General features: G+C 40.0%; 1 protein-coding gene across 6 annotated transcripts in view; it reads left to right on the top strand.

Annotated features, from left to right (window-relative positions):
• RGS7 (regulator of G protein signaling 7) overlaps window positions 1–20,201 on the top strand; it is a 524,234-nt gene that overhangs the window by 248,630 nt on the left and 255,403 nt on the right. For all 6 annotated transcript variants that reach the window (XM_062210668.1, XM_062210671.1, XM_062210673.1 and 3 more), the window contains one exon: window positions 15,960–16,056. In XM_062210668.1, coding sequence (XP_062066652.1) covers window positions 15,960–16,056 — 97 coding nt within the window. The remainder of the gene's footprint in view (window positions 1–15,959; window positions 16,057–20,201) is intronic.

Genomic DNA, 20,201 nt, shown 5'->3' on the forward strand with positions numbered 1-20,201 from the left:
TCTATAGCGTGTGTTACAGCGGCCCAAAGAGACTAGAATACTACCTGGTGGTGATTAGACTCAAAGCCCAGTCTCACATATATAGGTCGAATAAAGTAAGTGGAATAGAAAGAACGTATGAGACTAAAGAACCAGGTTCTTGTTATCTTTACTATTTGTTACTTTACCACTCATTGCTTTATTTTCTGAAATCAAGATTCACTTCCTCTTCAGAAGACCCTGAGTGGGAATATTTGGCACAGGAGTTAAGATGTTGCTTTGGATTTCCTCATTCCTCATGGGAATGCCTGTGTCCAAGTCTCAGCTCGTTCCTGATTCCAGCTTCCTGCTAATGCACATCCTAGGAGACAGCAAATGACGGCTCAAGTACTTGGGTCCTTGCTACCCATAGGGGAGTCTCCTAGGCATTGGGGGAGATGGGAGATTTCTCTCTCTCTCTCTCTCTCTCTCTCTCTCTCTCTCTCTCTCTGATAAATAAAATAATAAATAAAAATTAGGGGGGAAGGAGATAACCCTGAGGTCCAGACTCAGTGACTTAAGGGTAATATTGGTATTAATACTTACTAGTTTTTCCAACACTTTTATATAGATACCTGGTATTTGATCCTCAGGAACATGAGAAGTAACATTTTCTCTATTTAATGGACTAAGCTACAGAGGCTGAAAAAGGGTGACTTCTTCAAAATCACCAAATTAATAGGCTCTTTAGCTGGATCTTAAACATTGCCTATTTTATTATTTCACATCAGGTTGTTTAGCAGAGAATTTTCTATTTTCTTGAGATACTTTGTTAACTCGAGTTTTATATATTCAAATTCATTGCCAGACAATTTTGCTTGAGTTTTGGCATCCTTTGTTCTGTTACTCCACTTTTCTCAGCGTTGTCCTCACATTATATAGATAGTGCTGCTGGGAAGAATATTTAATAAATAGAGACCTTGTAGTGCTGTTGGGAAGATTTTTTAATAAATAGAGACCTTGATAGAAAAACTATTAGGTCATCCTCTAAGAAAATGTCCCTGTTAGTAGACATAGTGAATACATATCTTTCATGGAATGGTGCAACATCCTTTATCTTTTAATATTTTTATTAGGTTGCTATTTATCCTGCTACCCAAGTCCTCCCTAGCCAATGTTATAACCTAAGTAGACTTGATTTGAAATTTCTTTTTTTTTTCAGACACAAAGTGCACATTTTATTGTTTGCAAAGTATAACGGCAACATGTTTTTGTGTTTATCATTGTATATGTAAAATACATATGCAAGCCCTTATCATTTCAAAATTAAAGACTTCATTCCACACCTACTTGAAATTTAAAAGACATATAAATCTGAATTTGAAGGTTTCTTGAGAATTATGAAAATAAAAATTCTTCCCAAGTTTGGCAAAACAGTGACAGGTTGTACTTTTAGGAATCTTTTTCAGTAACCTATATATCTCTAAATGTGTTTTGGTATATTGTCTTAAATCTTATCTCACTTGAAACTATTCCTTTTTACTGTACGCTATTCACTTGTCCCCTGTCCTTCCTGATCATCAAGCTGTTCCAACCAATGCGCCACTATTTTCTCAGTCAACCATAAAGGCTCCTTAAGAATTCTACTTTTTTGATCCCACTTTCTCATCTCTTCCTGTATAAATGTGGGAGTCAAACTTAGTTTTAGCTGATTTTCAGAGACTGTGAATGGACATTTGGTGTGGAGGTGGTTAAAAAAATTTATTTTTATTTGAAAAGCAGAGACAAACATCTACACAGAAAGATAGATGAGGTGAGGGAGAGAGAATATCCCCTGGATCATGCCTCTTATGCCCATAACAGCCAAGGCTGGGCTGGGCCAGGTTAAAACCAAGAGCCAAGAATTCCTTAAAGATCTTCCACATGGATAGCAGGAACTCAAGTACTTGGACCATCATTTGCTGCCTCCTGGGCACATTAGCAGGAAGCTTCATTGGAAGTGTAGAGTACCCAGGGTTTAACTAGACACTCTGATATGGGAAACTGTCATCCCAAGAGGTGGTTTAGTTTTCTGCACCACAATGCCTACCCTGAAAATTTTTTTTTTAAATTTATTTATTTATTTGAAAGTCAGAGTTACACAGAGAGGAGAGACAGAGAGAGAGAGAGAGAGAGAGAAAGAGAGAGAAAGGTCTTCCATCTGCTGGTTCACAGACTTGAGCCATCTTCCACTGCTTTTCCAGGCCATAGCAGAGAGCTGGATCAGAAGTAGAGCAGCCCTGACTTGAACCCAGGATGCTGGCACTGCAGGTGGCGGCTTTACCTGCTATATCACAGCACTGCTCCCCTCACCGAGATATTTTTAATAGGCACAGAAGAAGAAAAGAGGAACTAAACTCAATTAAGAGTTGTGTTGTCTCTCTTGATACGTAAGCATGAATGTTCCCCTTTAATGTGGTATATTAATGACATTCCTAGTCACAAATACGAAGTATATGAGTTATTTGATTGGGTGAACTTATGTGTATTTTATGGCTTGTATGTTACTGGAGGTGGTAGACAGCAAATATAAGTTGAATAAAGTTTACATTTTAATTAAATAATCAGTGTGAAGGCTTAGTTTAAACGCTGTCTTCTCTTTGTGGCCATTAATATCTGTCTTTCACAAATGCATCTGAATCTTTCTGAAACCATTTAGATTTTCTGTAATCAAGCTGAATAGTGATGACTAATTCATCTGACAAGTTTGACATAAATAAGCTTTTCCCTAAGAGCTCAAAAATAGTTCTCAGGTAACTCTGACCCTTTTCAGCAGTAAATGTGAATGTTTTAAAACTGTAATAGAAGGGATTTAAAAAGTGGAATGGTCCCTGAGTGCACAGGTACCCGGAAAACAATAACAAAGCTCAACCTAAGGGAGAAATCTAAGAGAAAGTGAATTATTAACTTAAGAGGAGCACATGCAGGGCAAAGTCAAGGGCAAAGTCACAGGAAACTGACGGAAGCACCACTTGTTTTAAAAATTCTCAGGAAAGAAATTTATATCCTGTGTGATGTTTATAGAATCATGGGAGTGGAGGGTTCTTTGGCAAATGTGATGACAGAGCTCACTTTCAGGCAGTGTGGTTCAGTTTGCTGTTTCCATCAGTTTATGGGGTTAACAGAGATGCTCTTAGTCATTAGTGCCTGCACATTCCTGTCCTCTGGTTTTCAGTGTAGGAGTGAGAAGGAATTAAGCCTGTAGACTGCTCCTCTGGCCGGCTTCATCCTGGAGAGCATGGAGGTGTTGAAGGGAGAGAGGTATCGGGATTGGTGTGTGGTGCCCCGTGGTCAGCAAGTGTTTGAGTTTCCTTTATAGATTACCAGGCAGGACAGACCACTGTAGAATTAACTTTAAGAAAGGGTGGATCTGCTGTACCTAGGTATGGAAATGAGTGACTCAGGATCAGAATTGATGTTTACGAACATCATCAATGTGATAAGCCGGGTGTTAGTCACTACTTCTGAAACTGTAAAATGGCTTGAGGAAGGCAAGTATTAAATAACAGGAACTATGTATGAATTCAGGTAACAGGCAATTTACATACATAATTTATTACCTAAGGAACTGAAAACTTAAATAACTTAAAGGATTTGTATGAGTTTATGAACAACACAGACATAAGTGGCTGTAGAGAGTCTGGGATTTATATCACAGCACTGACACATTAAAGTGATTCTTGTATTCCAAGGCTGTCATACTCTGTGGAGGTATTGTGAGGTCCTTTTCTTTGCTGAGGATGTTTTAAAATGGCAAATTCAGCCAAGAGCCCCTTGACATCTTTTGTTGGTCTTCCTTGCCAAAATCTCAGAGGAATCCAGGGTGTGTTTTGTATGCTGTTCCTTTTTCTCTCATCAAATTCCATGGCTGCCTGTAGATATTTTGTAAGTATTCATTGCTAATCTTATTTTAAAGGAAAAAAATTGGTCTATCTTTTGCTAAACACTCGAGGCTTCTGAATTTCAAGTTGATTCCAGAAGCTAAAAGAAGAGAAAAAAATCTGAAATCAAGCACCTGCCTCAGTAACAAATGCACAGGATGGGCCTTTCATGTATCAGGTATTCTGGTCACCCCTCTTCAGAGGGAATTGATGATAAGACTATTGATTCTGTCCTCTAAGGTTATGAGATGTGACTAATAAAAAGGGATGTAAACAATGTAGTCTATTAGCTCTGACTTTAAAAGATAACAACAACAAAAAGATAATTTCTTCATAGACCAGTTTAGTCATTGAAGGTCTTTAGCAGTTAATTGTACAGAATATTTACAGTTTAACAAGCAATTGGAGCTGTTTGATCATACCATGTGTGACAGTGTTTAAACAGAGGACCTAAGGTTCCAGATATTAATCCCATTAAAATGAGAATTCTTAAATAATGCAAATAAAATATTAATAATTATAAAAGTAATCCATCCAATCCATCCTCTGGTAAAACAAAACATTCAAGTGCATAATGATATACAAAATGAAAAACAGGAATCTGTGCTCCAGATAGAAAAAAAATGATTCAAATCATCAAAGTATTCATAATCTAAAGAGGATGATATGCATTTATATAAATAACTTACATAAATCATATAAAGTGAGGTGATGGCAAATATCACAAAGGAAATACAAACCAAGACCTCCAGGACTTCCAGAGCAGCTGTGATTTTGTACATTTTGGGATGAGTGAGATAGGGCGAGGGATGGGAAAAATTCAGTAAGGAAGTAAAATTTGCAATGACTCTAGCAGTTTAATTGGATTTCCATAGGCACAGATGGAAAAAGGAAGGACCCAACTGGCAGAATAGAGTTTTAGAAGGTGAAGCCGGGAGGTATTTCTGAGCATGTTGGGAGCATAAAGTGTAGTTAGAAGTAGCAAGTTATCAGGCTAGAAAAACAGTTTGGGATCATATTGTGGAGAAATTTGAGTGGCCATGTAACTTACAGAGAATTCATGGGATTGTCTGGGCACTGAAAATTTTGAACAAGAGGTGAATATTCAGACTTGTTCCTTAGTTAATTCTGTGATTTGTCAATGGTGGTTATAGACAAAAGCTAAGGAGTCTATGTAAGAGAAAATTGCAAGCACATTATATGTTAACTAAGTTGATGGCAAAATTAGAAATGGGTTTGAGATTCACTAAAGAGGCATCTTTCGGAGAAGTTTTTGGTTGAGACGAGAGGAGGGAGCAAAGGATTCCAGCACAATTCATCATTCTATGCAAGGGTCATACTCAGTCCCACCCTGAAGCCAAGGATGGAGCATGGACTAAGATATTCACATCTTAAGTTTATTCCTGCCCTTTCTATCTCTATCCTGCCTCTCCTCTATGTTCAGCTTAATCTTATCTTTTCCATGAATCCTTTCCATAATTTTTCAGGAGATTGTGACAGTTCTGTTTGAACTGTGACTGCAGTAGTATATTGGTCATTAGACTTCTTTTGAAAAGTCAGGAGATTTCTCCATATAGGAACAAAGATTCCTGAAACCTGTTACTCTGAATACATGAGTATTCGACATATTTTACATTTTCTACCTTACAGGCAGATACGACTATGGCCAAAGATCACCTATAATTAGCCAAGTAACATATTTGGTCACATTATTTCCTTTTTCTTTTTTTGTATTTCTGAAAACTCCTCCTGTCTTTTTGCTTAACTAATCAAAGTTCTTTCTGTGTCACTTCTTTTCTTTGACTCTATAATTATACAACAGTCTCTTTATCTCTTTATTCCTTTCTTTTATACAGACTACTTTTATTACATTTTTCTGTTATATAATTCTACCCCTGTGTTTTTCAACCAATTTTTCTATTAAACCAAATAATAATGAACATCAGTTTTTTATCTGTCCAGCACTTCTTCCAACTCTACCCATCTTCCGTATTATAAATCAGAGTTTTTGTCCTAAAATTCAGGAAGGGAAACAAAGTGAGAAGTAGTTTCTACTTGGATTCCTGGACTGTAAACTAAGCTCAGATGGCATGGACAGCAACATTTGCTTCTGTGTGCATTGGAAAACGCAGAGAAGACTGTGGACTTTGGAAGGCAGTAGCCAAGAGGAGCTGGAGGAAGCAGTGGGAATGTGCTGAAGGCAGATAGCCTGAGACCTGGTCATACCTTCTTTGAGTTATATAAAACATCCCATATTAGGGGCAGGCAGTTAGCATAGCAGTTAATCCACCACTTGGGTTTGAGTCTAGCTCTGCTTCTTAATACAGCTGCTGATAATGTACACCCTGGGAGGCAAGATATGATGGCTCAAGTATGTGAGTCTCTGCCACCCATGTAGGAGACCTGGAATAATTTCTGGGATGTAGCTTCTTCCTGGCCTAGCTCTGTCTGTATGGGCGTCTAGGGAGTGAAACAGCAGGTAGGAGATACATCTTTGGGCTTTCTCTCTTCATCTCTTTTTCAAGTAAATAAAATAAATTTTAAAATCTTTTTTTAAATCTCAAAATATTTTCAACACATTTCTTTGTTTATTAAAATCCAAATTGGGATTCTGTCACTTGAAACCCAAATAGTCCTAACAAATACAATGGCTATCATTTATATTTATCAGTTTATTTATTTTAGGTAGTAATTAGGTTACTTGAAATGGATGAAATGCTTTATTTGGAAAATAATAAAGCAATATCCATAATTGAAAAGAAAAAGTCTTATTTCTGTAAGATCACAGATAGAATCTCTAATTTTCAAATTAGTTATTTTTTAAAGATGAGATAAGAATAGAGTTACATATAATAAGTTTGTACCAGTTTAAGTTTTGAGTTTGATTATTCATGAAAATGGCAACTTTTTCTTATGGAAAGAGTAATTCTGCATTAGGATACTGATTGTCATCAGCTATAACATGGAGGAAAATTGTATCAATTAGAAACAGCTATAGTTGAGGTATTGCAGCAGAAAACAGTTTATGGTATACATTTTGATCTCATTATTCTTTTTACCTTTCATTAGAGCATGACTCTGTTTTCACTGCTGAATTCAAAGTACAAATAGTTTTCTTCCTTTGAAAGACTTCCTGAAGGGAAAAGGATCATAGACTGATTCCAATAATGTAATAACTACCAACATCTAATTGCTTAGAACTCCAAGAACACTTTAGCAACCATTTCTCCCATTTTCATACCTGGCACTTAGAATGGTGGTACGCACCATAATTCGGAAGCATGTACACATAAGAAAGCTCATTGCATGTGCTCAAATAGCCCCTCATTTCGGTCTCCAAATGCCTGTGCTTAATGGTGGGTTACAATGAAACGTTGGGATATTTGCTTCGAAATTTTGATTGATTCATTTCTTGTTCAGAATTCCTGAGCACAAAATGCTTTTGCTTTGCTTCTGTGTTTTGCCTACAGTCAGAGTGTCTCTGTAAAGTTAGTGGCTTAATGAAATCAATAGTAATGATATTGTGGTAACGTTCTGGCAAATATCGCTACAAGTAAATTTAATTAAGCTCCTATTGTTGTTTAGAACATTGCAGAACTATAAAGGTTTCCAGGCAGTCATGCAGCTTTTGTTAGATGTGGGAGCCCTGTCTGGTGGGGCCCTCTTGAATAATTAGTAACTCTTTTCTAAGATGTGCTTGCATAATGTATTCTCCCTTTCATTCCACCAAGTGTGCAGGCTGGGACTGTTTAACCTGAGTAGTGTTTGAAATACATCACAGGAATGAAAGTGACATCTAAACCATTTTTTTTTTTTTAAATAAAAGGCTACTTGTGAATTCCTGTAAAAAGAGCTCTGTGCTGGAGTTCAATAGCACTTTTCATCTTGAGAGTTTACACATGCTGATGAACTTGAGGATCCATCTACAAGCAGGAAGATAGCCTTATAAGTAGCCATTGATTCACTCATAAACTGAAGGAAGAAATTTCTCTAATACGTGAACTGAAGAATCCCTGCATGAAATGGAACAGAAAGAACAGCAGTATGTTAGACTGCTGCACATTGCTCACGCTTGAACATTTCTGACTCTGATAACTTTCTGCACCAAATACTAAAAACGAAGACAAGTATTTTAAACATTTCAAGACCAAATCTTAAATTAATTTCACTTTCACTTTTGTTTTGAGTCTCAGAAAAATCAAACATTTTTCTTAAATATAAATTCAGAAATCCTCATTTTTAAAAAAAAAAATGAGCCTTCATTACAGGCCAGGCAATTTATTTATTAACAATGCAAACATGAGAGGTAAGATTTATTCTCTAAGTATCACATCTCAGGGAAAAGGAATGCTTACATTACTGAAGTTAAGTTTCAGTGTTCTATGATACAAGTATAAACTCTTGCACAAATTGAGCCTTCCATAGTCTCAAAACTACTTTGCAAGAGGTAGTTATTTTACTGTTAAAATTTACTGGGCTTACTTTATTTATTTGAAAGACAGAGGAGGGAGGAAAGGAGAGAGAGAGAATCAATCCCCCATTCACTGTCCTCTGATTCACTTTCCCAAATGCCAGGGATGGGCCAGGCTGAGGCCAAGAACCATGAACTCAATCTGGATCTCCCACATGGGTGGCAGGGACACTACTTGAGCAGTCACCTACTGCCTTCCAGGGTGCGCTTTAGGAAAAAACTGGAATTGGGAGAGAAGCTGGGACTCAAACCCAGGCACTCTGATGAGTGATACTAGTGTCTCAAGAGGCAACTTAACCACTACATCAATTTTATCATACTTAATGAACTGGTTTGCATAGAAATAAAAGGTGAACTTTTCGAGGAATACTCAATCCAATTCTTTGTTCTTTTTAAGAACTTCAGGAGTCAAATTTATAAAGGAAATGTGGGAGCAATGGCATTTTTTTTTTTTTTGTCAAAAATAGATGCAGTCTCCTTTCCTCCTTTCTTAGCTCACACAATTCTTGCTTAAATTCACCAACATTCCTCCTGACTGTTCTTATCAAATATCCTGTATTTCAGGGGCCCAGTCTTTTACAAGAAGTCTAAGATGGAGCTTATCCATAGCCCTCTCTGCCTACTTAATACTTAGCAATTGATTGAGTCTAATAAATAATTTTGGCACTGGACCACAACTGTGATTTTCTACTAGAATGATGAGGGAGGAAAATTGTGTTGATGCCGTAATGGTGATGGTGATAGCATTCTTATAAACATTTAATAAGCAGTCTTTTCACTAATCTTCACCCTGATATGATGTATGCTATTATTTATTTATTTATTTTTTTGACAGGCAGAGTGGACAGTGAGAGAGAAAGACAGAGAGAAAGGTCTTCCTTTTGCCTTTGGTTCACCATCCAATGGCCGCCACAGCCGGCGCGCTGCGGCCAGTGCACCGCGCTGATCCGATGGCAGGAGCCAGGTGCTTCTCCTGGTCTCCCATGGGGTGCAGGGCCCAAGGACTTGGGCTATCCTCCACTGCACTCCCGGGCCACAGCAGAGAGCTGGACTGGAAGAGGGGCCACCGGGACAGAACCCGGCGCCCCAACCGGGACTAGAACCCGGTGTGCTGGCGTCGCAAGGCAGAGGATTAGTCTAGTGAGCCGTGGCGCCGGCCTATATGCTATTATTTTTATGTTCATTTTACAAATGTCAAAACTGAGTATTAGAGTGGTAAATTAACTTAAACATTTAGCTTGTAATTAGCATGGTCAGATTCAAATTCAGGTCTGAACAGGTTAAATGCCTGCTATTAATCAACACTGTTTGCACTGAAATTAAAATGTGTTGGCCGGGGCCAGTGGAGGATGGCCCAAGTCCTGGGGCCCTGCACCCGCAAGGGAGACCAGGAGAAGCACCTGGCTCCTGGCTTTGGATCAGCGAGTTGTGCTGGCCGCAGCGGCCATTGGAGGGTGAACCAATGGCAAAAAGGAAGACCTTTCTCTCTGTCTCTCTCTCTCACTACCCACTCTGTCTGTCAAAAAAAAAAAAAAAAAATGTGTTGATGGTTGGAAGCAAATGCATTTGAAAAGATGCTCCTCAATGAAATAGCCTCAGGATTTTGTCTCTGACAACAAATTGGCTCTGTGACTTAGTGAGGAAACTCACTTCTGAATGCTGAAGATTATTTCCACCCTGGAATAAACCTTGCAGTTCATCTCTTTCTAGTTTCTTATTTTAAAAGTGAAGAAGAGATTCCTAGAGAGCTTTAGTGACCCATGGCTGCCATCTCTTCTGTCAGGAGTCCAGTGTTCTTTCCTGTCCTAAGAAACAAACAGACTTGGGGGAGGAAAAACACACTCTTTTTTAATATATATTTTTAAAGATTTATTTTATTTATTTGAAAGAGTTACAGAGAGAGAAGTAGAGGAAGAGAGTGGGAGAGAGGTTTTTCATCTGCTGCTTCACTCTCCAGATGGCCGCAGAGGCCAGAGCTGGGCTGATCTGAAGCCAGGTGCCAGGAGCTTTTTCCTAGTCTCCCACATTGGTGCAGGGGCCCAAGGACTTGGGCCATCCTCTTCTGCCCTTCCAGGTACCTTAGCAGGGAGTGGAATCAGAAGTGGAGCAGCTGGGACTTGAACTAGTACCCATTTGGGATGTGGGCCCTGCAGGGTGGGGCTTTAACCTGCTGTGCCTCAGCATTGGCCCCCACTCTATTTCTTAATAACACAGTGGCACCATACTGAATATGTAAGTATAGACACACAATCAGCGTCTGTATCTGGCTCTTCTGTGGATTCAACCTTTTGCAGATGTAAAAAAATTTTCATAGAAAATTTTCATTTGTTCTGAATATGTCTTCAATTTTTATTCTTGTTATTATTCCCTAAACAATACAGCATGAGATTATTTACATAGCAGTTGTATTGTATTATAAACTGTCTAGAGATATTGAAAGTGTATGGGGGGCGGTGGATGGCCTAGCAGTTAAGGGTCAGTTTTTTTTTTTTTAAGGTTTATTTGTTTATTTGAGAGGCAGAGTTACAGACAGAGGGAGGGAGAGACTGCGAGAAAGGTCTTCTGTCTGCTGGGGTACTCCCCAAATGTCCACAACAGCTGGAGCTGTGCTGATCTGAAGCTAGGAGCCAGGAGCTTCTTCTGGGTCTCCCACATGGGTGCAGGGGCCCAAACACTTGGGCCATCTTCTGCTACTTTTCCAGGCCATTGTTAGGGAGGTGGATCAGAAGTGGAGCAGCCAGGACTCAACCCAGTGCCCACTTGGAATGCTGGTGCTGTGTGTAGAGGCCTAATCTTCTATGCCACAGCACAGGCTCCAACAAGTCAGTTTAGGTTATCCATTGCCTATGCCGGAGAGCTTGGACTCAATAACTGACTCCAGTTCCTGATTCCAGCTTTCTGTCAGTGTAGACCCTGGGAGACAGTTGATGATAGTTCAAGGAGTTGGATCTTTGCCACTTTTTGGGAGACTCATATTGTGTTTCTCATTTCCCCAGCTTCAGCGTGGCTGCGTCTCTGCTGTGCATGCATTTGGGGATGAAACAATGGATGGGGGTTCTCTGAATCTCTGCCTTGCAAAATAAATTAATAAACAAATAACTATATGGGATGATATATGTGCAAAGATTATATGCAAAAACTCCAGCACTCTGTGTAATGAGTTTTTTATTTGGGGATTCTAGAACCAGTCCCTCAAGGATAATGAGGGACAACTGTCTGTGTAAATATATTTTTTCTTTTGAGATATTTGAGTAAGTTGAGTGTTTTGACCTGCATTAAATTATCCCATGGAGTTTTAATATTTATGAAGATTTCATTTTAGAATCTCTCAACTCTCTTGCTCTCAGGCTTGCTGTTAGTTTGCAGGCTTTTAACTTTGTCCTTCTCACCCCATTGTTGTTGTAATTGTGGGAAAGCAGATTGTTAAGCAAGTTTAAGTCATGCTTAATGTAAAAATGAATTTTCTGAGTGAACCCTTGAAGGAACATCTACAGATATGAAGGGTGTGCTTTTTATATGTTGCCTTTATGACCAGTTTTTAGAAAGTAGATTGGTTTTTCTCTTTGTTATTACTTGCTTTGTTGTTGTTTGTTTATTGCTTATCCTGGTCCATGGCAAGGCTCATGGATAAGGAATATCTGGATAGGGCCGGCGCCGTGGCTTAACAGGCTAATCCTCCACCTTGCGGCGCCGGCACACCAGGTTCTAGTCCCGGTCAGGGCACCGATCCTGTCCCGGTTGCCCCTCTTCCAGGCCAGCTCTCTGCTGTGGCCAGGGAGTGCAGTGGAGGATGGCCCAAGTGCTTGGGCCCTGCACCCCATGGGAGACCAGGAGAAGCACCTGGCTCCTGCCATCGGAACGGCGCGGTGCGCCGGCCGCAGCATGCCTACCGCGGCGGCCATTGGAGGGTGAACCAACGGCAAAAAGGAAGACCTTTCTCTCTGTCTCCCTCTACTGTCCACTCTGCCTATCAAAAAAAAAAAAGGAATATCTGGATAAAAAAATCTAAATAAAATGCATGTTTCTCTGATCACATTTTCAGTCTAGGACACAAATCCTAAAATACAGAGTTCAATTCCTTCTATTTTCAAATAGCGGGCTCTGAAAAATGGAGGATTCTGAAATACAACCACAGAAGTCACTTTTTAATTTTTATTTTTAAAATATCTTATTTATGTTATACAAGTTTCATGTATTTCATATGTATAGATTTAGGAACATAGTGGTACTTCTCACCCTACCCCCCCCCCGCCCATGCTCCCACCCTTCTTCCACCTCCCTCTCCCATTCCTACTCTTAATCTTTACAAAGATCTACTTTCAGTTTACTTAATGATCATAAAGTCACTTTTAATCCCCAGCCTCCTAGTGTGACTCTGTGGAAACCCAGTGAACAGGGAGGTGTTGTGACATTACAGAGAAAGCGCCTCTACTCACAGTCGTGCATTTTCACTCCGTCCCTAAGCACAGCTGATGGATGCTACATCCCTGGGTGATGCAGTGATCAAAGTGGGAGTCAGAGAGGTTTCTATGACTGTCTAATCCAGCAGGGTTTAAACCATTAAGCAGATAATGTGCGGGCTTAGGGGCTGATACTCGGCAAGGCAAAGCAGCTTATTCCTCATTTCTGAATTCTGTGTCAGGGGAATCCAGGGCAAATAGGAACAGAATAAAAGGTCATGAGAGTCTATCTAATTTCATGTTTCTATACTTAGATATCTTTGTTCCATGATAAGTGACTAGTTGGTTATTTTTGTTGTTGTTGGGAGGGGGGAGGTGGGCCTGATGAAAAAACACCTTCCTTTCCTATGTGAATTCTGAACTGAAAAACTCAGCCAGGTAGAATGGTGCATATGAGGTCACAAAATCACGTTGACTGCTGGCAACGCTATTATGAAAGTGTGCTTGTCTCTGGCCTCAGAATCAGTCCTTAAGGCATTCGGATCTGGCTGAAGAGCCCATGAGAGTATTGTAGGCATGGAAAGCCAAGACACTCTGGGAAAAAAAACAAAACAAACAAAAAAAAACAAAACAAAAAAAGAAGACCTAAATGAAAGATCTTAGCGAGTGAGATCCCAGTGCAAAGAATGGGGCCATCAAAGAAGGAGGTACCTTTCTCTGAAGGGAGGAGAGAACTTCCACTTTGACTATGACCCTGTCAGAATAAGATCGAAGTCGGCAAACTCAAAAGGCCTCCATAGCCTTGGAAACTCATGACTAGAGCCTAGGGAGATTACTGACGCCATAAACAAGAGTGTCAAATTGTTAAGTCAACAACAGGAGTCACTGTGTACTTACTTCTCATGTGGGATCTGTCCTTAATGTGTTATCCAATGTGAAGTAATGCTATAACTAGTGCTGAAAAAGTATTTTACACTTTGTGTTTCTGTGTGGGTGCAAACTGATGAAATCTTTACTTAATATATACTAAATCAATCTTCTGTATATAAAGATAATTGAAAATGGATCTTGATGTGAATGGAATGGGAGAGGGAGTGGGAGATGGGAGGGGTGTGAGGGGGAGGGAAATTGTGTGTGTGGGGAAGCCATTGTAATCCATAAACTGTACGTTGGAAATTTATTTTTACTAAATAAAAAATTAAAAAAAAAAAAAGAAAAGAAAGTGTGCTTGTTCACAAGCACCCAATCCTGAACAGACTGGCTCACTACTGGGGCTGGCCTCTGCAGCCACAGAGTTGGATGTGGGTTTCCACCTGCCCGCAAAATGGGATGAATCCCATTGGCCAATTTTGCTTTCCCGACTCATTTCTGGCTATCTGATAGGTCAGCCATGATCCCCTGGAGTAAGTTAGGAGCAAAAAGAGGGGATTAGGTAACAATGTTCCTCAAAAGAAATGTGAGGCTAACAATAAGAATTCTCAAGTATCAGGGTTAGGGTACTTGAATATTTGAAGTCAAATACTGTGCTATCTATGTATCAGGCTTTATAAACATTGTATCGTGTAATCTTAAAATATTTTGCCCCATGCTAGCTCTAACCCAATCTCTGAGAGAACATTAGGAAGGGATTATGATTAGTATTGCTATCACCATTTTATGGATGAGGAAACTGAGCCCTAGAGTTATTATATAACCTGGATAATAATTAGAAGGCCTGGGACTCAAATACAGACCTATCTTTAAAACTTCTTCTTCTTGCATGTCCATTTATTTTTCTAATAACACATATCTAAGCAAATTGGATTTTTTGTTGCAAACCATTCTACTTTGTACTTGTTGAATTATTTATTTAATAGAGGATTAAGCCTATTATTATAAAGTACATTGAAAATTTGTTGTTGGGGGGCAGGCACTGTGGCACAGTGGGTTGACACCCTGGCCTGAAGCGCCGGCATCCTATATGGGCGCCGGTTCTAGTCCTGGCTGCTCCTCTTCCGATCTGGCTCTCTGCGATGGCCTGGGATAGCAGTGGAGGATGGTCCACGTCCTTGGGCCCCTGAACCCTCGTGGGAAACCCGGTGGAAGTTCCTGGCTCAGATAATTCCTATAGGCCCTTTATTCAGCATTCCTAAAAATTATAATCTTAATAACCTTGGCCTATTTATCAAAACAGCAAATATGCATTTGTATAATAGTATTAACAAAAACCACAAACTACTCAAATTTCATCTTGGCTTTCTCTATTGATTCTGAATTTTTCAAGGGCAGGGATAGTGTTTTATTCATTTTCATATCCAGAGTACACAGTACTAAATCTGGCCCATGCTCAGTGCTCAGAGATTGTGGGATAAATAAATGGATAAGTGTGTTTCAACTCTCCTCCTACTACTTAGAGGCACAGGGGAAGAGTCACTTGATACTATGAAATGAATGTTATTCAGAACCAAACTCCACATTAGACTTTGAAAATTCTCAAAAGCAAAAGAGTAGTGTACTAACAAGACTTAAAGGAAGCTAACACATAATCCACTAAATGGACAGAAAGCTCGGCTGCTACGTTTTTCTTGTGTATATTTTCATGTGTGTATGCATGAATATGTCTGCAGTCCATTGGTGTGGCCATGTGTGTGTTAGCCTGTGTTTGTATGAATGTGTGTATTTATGAGAGAGAGAGAGATCCTATCATACTTTTCCTATCATACTTTAAGTGCCTGTGCAAGAGAAGCAGCAGCTGCTGGCAGTCAATCCTGAATGTCCTGGCAGGTTGTTCTACTTAAAACATTAAACCAAATCACAGAAACTCTCTTGCTTGTTGAGGACGTCTAAGCAGGTATTGCTAAGGCTCCTATTTTCTGATACATTGAGTTCAGTAGAGATAAAGTTAGTGAAGTATGTGACAATTGCTTTTGACAACTTCAAAAGCAAACGCTCTTTTATTCCAACCTTTGTAACCAAAGAATATGAAACTAGGAAAGAGGCAAATTCAAAGCATTCAATTTCTATTGGTAGCTTAATGGACCCCAAAATTGCCATTTTTCTGTTTTCTTCCACTCCTGTTAACCTCGCTTTAGATAATAATGTGATAAAGTCTAGAAAGACATTATTCTCAGTTGGGTAGCAAAATTTGTTTACAAAATGCTTATGGTAACTGATTTATTTTAAAAAGTTTAACTTTTTAAAGATTTTAATTATTTTCCTATTGTTGTTTAGATGGAAGACGTCATAGCACGCATGCAAGATGAAAAGAATGGAATTCCTATTCGTACTGTCAAAAGCTTTCTTTCCAAGATACCTAGTGTCTTCTCTGGTGAGTTTGCATTCAAAGCAAATTATTTTCTTCAGCACTTTCCACATAACTGTTTAAGATCTATTCCACGGGGCTGGCATTGTGGTGTTGCAGGTTAGGCCTCCGCCTTTGATGCTGGCATTCTATATGGGCACCAGTTCAGGACCTGGCTGCTCCATTTCTGCTAATGTGCCTGGGAAAGCAGCAGAGGATGGCCCAAGTGCTTGGGCCCTTGCAGTCACTTGGGAGACATGGAAGAAGCTCTGGGCACCTTGCATTTAGGGAGTGAACCAGCTGATGTAAGATTTTCTCAATCTGTAATTCTGCCTTCCAAATAAATACAGTTAAATATATTTAAAATATATATATTCTCATCATTTACTTTTGAAACTCTCTCTCACTCAATATTCCAAAAGTACTTAAAAAAAATCCTGAGTGGGGCTGGGGCTGTGGCATAACAGGTAAAGCTGTCACCTGCAGCACCAGCATCTTGTATGGGCCCTTGTTGAGCCCCAGCTGCTCTACTTCTGATCCAGCTCCCTGCTAATATATCTGGTAAAGCAGCGGAAGATGGCCCAAGTCCTTGGGCCTCTGCACCCATGTGGGAGACCTGGATGAAGCTCCTGGCTTTGTCCTGGCCCAGCCCTCGCCATTGTAGCCATTGAGGGAATGAACCAGTGGATGGAAGACCTCTCTCTCTCTCTCCCCCCTCTCCCTTCTGTGCCTCATTCTCTGTAACTCTGACTTTCAAATAAAAAATAAATCTTAAAATAATTAGAAATAAGTAAAATATCCTGGGCATGTTTATCATGAAAATAAAACAAAAAATCCCCAAAGCTATGGCCTTACCGTAAATTAGTTGGTTAAGACAGAAAACTATGATATAACATAAAATAACATTATTAATATAAAAATGTATGAAATGATGTTATGTCACTTATACATGGAAGTTAGGAATCAAAGAAAAATCAGCTCCAGTGCAGCAGTCACCTTCAGCTGTGTAGAGCTGGGCAATGGCCAGGCTAGAAAGAACAGGGAAGACAGGCAGGGATAAATAGAGATGTGAGGACCTGGGAAAGCTAATCAAGGGAATCTGATACTCATATATGGGGCAATACAGACACATGCAAAATTTTTGCAGAGTGTGTTATGATGAGAATGCTTGCGATGAACTGTCTTTCAGCAAGGACGAAAGTCACAGTGCTGGTTGTAAGGCTTCTGAATGACAGTTTGGGTATAAGTTCTCACATCCAGGGACTGAAGGAAAAGAGAAGAAATCATGAGGATTTGGTGAATAACTGGGCATGCAAGATAAAAGGGACATGGCCCCCAATTTTTTTTTTTCATTTTTAATTGAGTGAGAAAGAAAGGAATTAGTATTAGAAAGAAGGAAACTCCCTGGGTTTGATTGGAAGTGACTAGAGAACCCCAAGAAAAAATTGGAGAATAGTAAGTTTAAACTCTGTTCTCTGACTGCATACAGTGACAAAGGCCTGGTCTGGGGACTGAGGCATATGCCGGGGCCTGGCCTAGTCCAGCTTAGGGAAGAGTCTAGGTCAGTTGGATCAGTACCATAGCTTGCAGTGAGAGGGAACAAAGCCTCTAGCAGCAAGGATTGGGATTAAGGAGACTGCAACTGAGTGTAGGGAGAATGGTTGTTGAGGTTTCCTCACAAGGGTTGGTTATGCATCTTCATGAACCAGAATCGAGGGGGAAGACTACTAAAGAGGACTTCAACTTTGGGAAGAGGAGAAGAGTCAGAGCTGAATAACAATTTAGCAGGTCCAGGTGTTGATGTTTGATTGCTGTGTTGCTCTCAGAAAAGAGGGAGCTTGGAGCGGGACAGAGCTACAATGGAATGACATTTTGCTCCAATAATTGTTCCTGTTTCTCTCTCTCTCTTGTGCATTTGATTGCAGTTTCTTGCTCTTCCTTGACAACACCTTGTATATCCCACATCTCTTTCCTTTCATTACCCTCTCACTTCCAGGCCATCTGTACTGTTATATTCCATCCATTCATCAGTAGTGAGCTCAGAGAAGTCTTTAGTGGTAGAAATGCTGAGGCTTGTTTGTCTCTGTGTTCTCATAAACCTTGGTTTTTGTCCACATTCTGTAACCCCAGATAAGCCTTAAATTCCCTGCAGTCAAGGACTCAGAGAGTTAATTTCACATCTAACCACAAACTTGAAAATATTACTCCTATTTTGTTAAGGCACTAAAAGGGATTAGATTATTTACTTCAAAATCTGGGCTGATGAATGCACTAATGTGCCTGTATGAACTGGGATTTGTGATCAGTTCAGCTGTGCAGAGCCTATATGATGACATTCCAGTTCAGGGGTTTTATGACAGTATACAGGGTAACAGAAGGGATTTGTTTACGGAATTAAAAATGGAGTGCCAGTTTGAGTTATTATTCTATACATTGCTATCTAAAGTTTTTGTCTGATTTCTTTAGGAAGGCATGCCTCAAAAGCAACCTATTGGAAAAATTCTTGACTGACAACATTATTATCTTAATTAAAAAGTGGGATTGGCACTACAGATTGAAATTGGGCCCTGAAATCTCTGAAAATTGTTTTAATATTCACTAATATATAACTAATATGGTAGCTATTAAATAAAAAGAATATAAATCATATTCATGTTAATCTAATTAAGTTCAAACAATCCTTCTAGATTCCTTAGAAATTTTTCAGGAGCTGTCCACAGGTTCAGTTAGATGCATTGCTGTGTATTTAACTTGTGTGTATTATATCTAGTATTTATCAGAATTTTTATAGTAATTTCCCATACAATAGAAAGTCCTAAACCCATCCACTTAACTAGAAGTTTTTGGTCCTTTTTAATAATATCCTTCTTGAAGCCTTTTTTTGTGGTCACTATGCATTGTTAGTTTCTCTGTGACTCTTTGGCCAAATTTGCTACCTCTGTTTTTTTTCCTTCCTGGTGTTTTCTCCTTTTCCCTTCTCTCCCTGAGCCTGTTTTATTGAAAAGCTACTAACGAAATAAGAGATTTGCTACCTATATCACCCTTAATAGAATCCAAACCTGTGACGAAGACCTGTGATGTATGCAAGGAAAATAATGCAGTTGTTGCAGACAGGAGCCAGTCCTTCCTGTGAAATGTTCCACAGGGGAGTAAGGATCACAAATACTTCCTGACACCCTAATACTCTATATGTGATCCTTGGACCAATGATATAAGCATTTCTTGGAAACTTATAAGAAATGCTGTATCTGGGACCACTCAAGAGCTACTAAATCAGAACTTCAGTTAAAACACAATGATTAAGAAGTATTGCCTTGGGGACAGGCGCCGTGGCTCAACAGGCTAATCCTCAGCCTTGCAGCGCTGGCACATCAGGTTCTAGTCCTGGTTGAGGCTCCAGATTCTGTCCTGGTTGCCCATTTTCCAGGCCAGCTCTCTGCTGTGGCCAGGGAGGGCAGTGGAGGATGGCCCAAGTACTTGGGCCCTGCACCCCCATGGGAGACCAGGAGAAGCACCTGGTCGCAGCGCACCGGCCACGGTGGCCATTGGAGGGTGAACCAATGGCAAAGGAAGACCTTTCTCTCTGTCTCTCTCTCTCACTGTCCACTCTGCCTGTCCAAAAAAAAAAAAAAAGTATTGCCTTGGCCGGCGCCACTGCTCAATAGGCTAATCCTCCACCTGCGGTGCCGGCACCCTGGGTTCTAGTCCTGGTCGGGGCGCCGGATTCTGTCCTGGTTGCTCCTCTTCCAGTCCAGCTCTCTGCTGTGGCCCGGGAGTGCAGTGGAGGATGGCCCAAGTCCTTGGGCGCTGCACCTGCATGGGAGACCAGGATAAGCACCTGGCTCCTGGCTTCGGATCAGTGCAGTGGGCAACTCCTAAGCCAAGGACCTTTGCAACCTCTGAGATTGATGAGGTCAACAGCTGGGTTGAGGGATGGGCTGTTCCCAACTCTACCTATGCTTCAAAGGTAAATACATGTCATGGTGGCCAAGTTATTCCCATATATGCCTCAAATAAAAACACTTGTACTTAGAAAAGATGATGTCATTCTATCTTCCCCCAATTTCTGCAATCTAGACACAGAATGATACCAAAGAATCAGATTTCAAATATACCTGACAATTGTTCTTTTTTTTTTCCTTCGAAATGTGTTTCCTTCATCTAAAGCTCCA

Source organism: Lepus europaeus, chromosome 14 (genome assembly GCF_033115175.1).
Source record: "Lepus europaeus isolate LE1 chromosome 14, mLepTim1.pri, whole genome shotgun sequence".
NCBI classification, from domain to species: Eukaryota; Metazoa; Chordata; class Mammalia; order Lagomorpha; family Leporidae; genus Lepus; species Lepus europaeus.